At 42.7% G+C, this 3,018-nt stretch overlaps 1 protein-coding gene across 1 annotated transcript; it reads right to left on the bottom strand.

Moving 5' to 3' along the window:
* Window positions 1-292: 292 nt before the first annotated feature.
* LOC121938163 (zinc finger protein 541-like) lies at window positions 293-2,730 on the bottom strand. The gene is made up of 2 exons (XM_042481443.1): window positions 2,376-2,730; window positions 293-662 (listed from the first exon to the last, which is right to left on the bottom strand). The coding sequence occupies exons 1-2, from the start codon at window positions 2,555-2,557 to the stop codon at window positions 425-427; spliced, it is 420 nt and encodes a 139-aa protein (XP_042337377.1). The 5' UTR covers window positions 2,558-2,730; the 3' UTR covers window positions 293-424.
* Window positions 2,731-3,018: the final 288 nt, after the last annotated feature.

The raw sequence follows: 3,018 nt of genomic DNA, 5'->3' as shown, positions 1-3,018 counted from the left end.
CGAGAGACAAAAAAAGGGGTCCAGCAAGTTCCTCGCCCATCAAGGCGAGACTCGAAGTGCTGAGGAAGGCCGCGGCCTGGCGTGGAGAGCAGGAGAGCGCCATGAGAGGCGGCATGGCTTTAAATTTGACCGAGCCCTGTGACCAAGAGAGGTAACTCTTGAAAAGCTTTTCAAGCGGAGTAAAGGGGGCGTTGGTGAGTACTGGAAAGCACATACACACTCACACTCAGTCGTCACACTCACGAACACATACACGGGAGTAAATCTGTCCCTGAATGTGCCAAGCAACCGAAGTCTAGTTCCACAAAATATACACAGAGTTCACAGGAGGGATTCTTCTTTTCTTTTCTTTTTTTTTTTTTAAGTCTCCCGTCTCAGAGAGAAGCCTCGCTGCTCGGTGCAGTCAGTGCGAGCGGCCTTTCTCTTACTGCCAGTCCTCATCATCCTCGTCCTCCCCGTCAGATGAGTCGTCGTTGGTGCTGTCCCCGCCCACCTGTCGTGTCCCGTTCTGCTGCCGTGCGGCGAGGACGGCCGCGGCCTCCGCGGCTGCTTTTGCCGCCGCTCGTTCCTCGGCCTCTTTTTGCCGCAGCGCTGCGGCCTTCTTCTCCTGCTCGGCGTGGCTCTTCATGTGGGCGCTGCGGCTCTTCACCTTGTAGAAAATCCTACAGGAAGAGACGGGAGAGCTCAGAGGGTGGAATATGTAGCATTGCCGGCTTCATCAAGCTGGTAAAGTTGTGACTTTTTTTATCCCTTTAATATTGTTTTTTAGATTTTTTTATTGCCGAGAAAGGACAAAGGGAAAAGAGAAGGGATGACAAACAGCAAAAGGCTTTACCAACGACTAGCCGTCTGCATGGGGCACACACACACTCTGCCAGGTAAATGAGCATCACCTGAGGTTGTTTTTTTTTGGCCATTCATAAATCATATGTGTCCACACCACAAAAGTCTACATTTGTCATCTGGTGCACGAGTGGAACTGTAAAAATTGAATAAATCGTTTGAGCTATGGATGAGGATAAGCACTTATTTTCCTCGTATCGTGCAGCCCTAATGAAAAGTTCTCTGTTCTCTCTCAGAGATGGGGAAATTTTAAACTGTTGGGAAATCAATAATTAATTACCACTGTGAGCTCACAGGAAGCTTTCCGTGTTTCTCATCACTGAGTTTTAAAACCGCTTTCATAAGTTTAAAGATTTCTTAGATGGAGAATAATGCTGCCAATTTTACACTAACGAACGATGCAGAAGAATAAAATGATGAAGGTGTTACGTTTGGACTCTCACATCATTCTTATTTACTCACCAGCTGGGTCTGAAGCATTTTATTGAATATCAGTTAATTCCATGCAGTTGGCATAAAGGAAAATTAAATACATACATTTCTTTAACACTGCACACAAAGGGGAAAAAGATGATTTTTTCAACGTAAAAGTAGCTTGTTCTGGAAAACTGAGCAGTTTTTATAAAGACCAAGGTAGTGAGTGAAAAATCAGTCAGAAAGTAATTATCTACTTATCTACATTTTTGGGGGGTGTTTTTTGTTTTGTTTTTTCATCTTAAAACATAGTGGCATCATGTCAAAAAAGGGTTTAAATTCTGAAAATTAATGAATATTTGATATTTATGATCAGGACTGATGGTTAAAAAAACTCATTGAAAGTAATAATAATAATGATGTATAATATTTTTTAAAGCTTAATTTTGAAAAGCACATTTTGTGTGCAGAGCGTAACGAATTTGTGTAATATTAAAGCGGGCCCCAAGGATTAAAGACCAAACAAGTAACTGATCAATCAAAAACAATCAAAGTATTAATTGACAATGACATTAAATGTTAATTGCAGCCCTGGTCTGTAGCTGCACGAGAAGTGCAGCCATGAGAGACAATGGCTGTGAATGATCAATAAACGTGTCTGAATTTCCTGTAAACAAACATTATCAGACTCTGTAGTGGAAAATTATCTATAACAGACACAATCTGAGCCCAGTGAGTATATAAAGGCTGAGTGAAGCTCTTGTCAAGTCACCGGGTAGAGTTGCACTAACGAGAGGCGAGATGTGCAGAATCCACTCTGTGTTTCAGTTGCTAGGACACAGTTGGCAATAACAGGCCCGGTGTTGCCAGCGGACGGGCTGTTATTTAATCAGAGCATGACAGGATGGTTTGATTCTTTCAAACGCCACGAGACACTTGCCTCTATTTACCAATATGTGATCCAAGTGGGCAATAGCAGTGGCAATATTTCCTGCAGAAATTCGGTGTTTGGCGAGTTCACTGCGAGGCCACTTATGTAACCACTGCTTTGCTTCAGTAAACAGAGTCAAATCAACGGCTACGACACACTGACTGATGGGATATCTCTGATCACTCACCTGCCACATTTCTTGCAGGGGAACTCTCCCTCCTGACCAGCAGAGCCTTTGTTGCCCGTTGAAGGGCTGGTTCGGCGTGCGTTGCCGTCAAAGCGCGGTTTGGAGCTGGGAGGGGGTGGATGAGGGGGGTGGATGACTCGGGACAGCGGCTGGTCCCTCGCCACGTCCTCCTGGCCTTTCATGATCAGGACGGTTCCCGGCTGCAACGCACGCAATGAAAAATGAGAGGTGAAGTTAACATGAAAGACACACAGAAATTAGTGAGCCTCAAGCTACTTTATGAGCTCCTTTTATGCAGGATTATATTACAAAGTGCCCGTTAACCCTTTGAAAACTCAGCAAATTAGCTTGATTTCTTTCAAAAACAACAAGCAACTAAACAAGAAATTGCCAAAAAATGAGCAAGGAGTTAGTAAAAAGTTACAAGAAAATTCCCTGAAAATAACAGGAAAACAGTAATTTAAAAAAAAGAAAGAAAGAAAGAAAACACACATGCAAAAATACAAATAATTAACCTAAGGAAAGTTCTAAAAAAATGTTTTTTCCCTTTTTTGGAACATAAATGTTAAATATATAATGAAAAAAATTTTCCCTTATTTTTGAGGACATCTAATCATCCCCGCCCCCATTTTTGTATTTGCCA

This window comes from Plectropomus leopardus, unplaced genomic scaffold, assembly GCF_008729295.1.
Source record: "Plectropomus leopardus isolate mb unplaced genomic scaffold, YSFRI_Pleo_2.0 unplaced_scaffold28679, whole genome shotgun sequence".
Classification (NCBI taxonomy): Eukaryota; Metazoa; Chordata; class Actinopteri; order Perciformes; family Serranidae; genus Plectropomus; species Plectropomus leopardus.
Note: the sequence above shows the minus strand (reverse complement) of the source record. Positions and strands in the feature narration are given on the sequence as shown.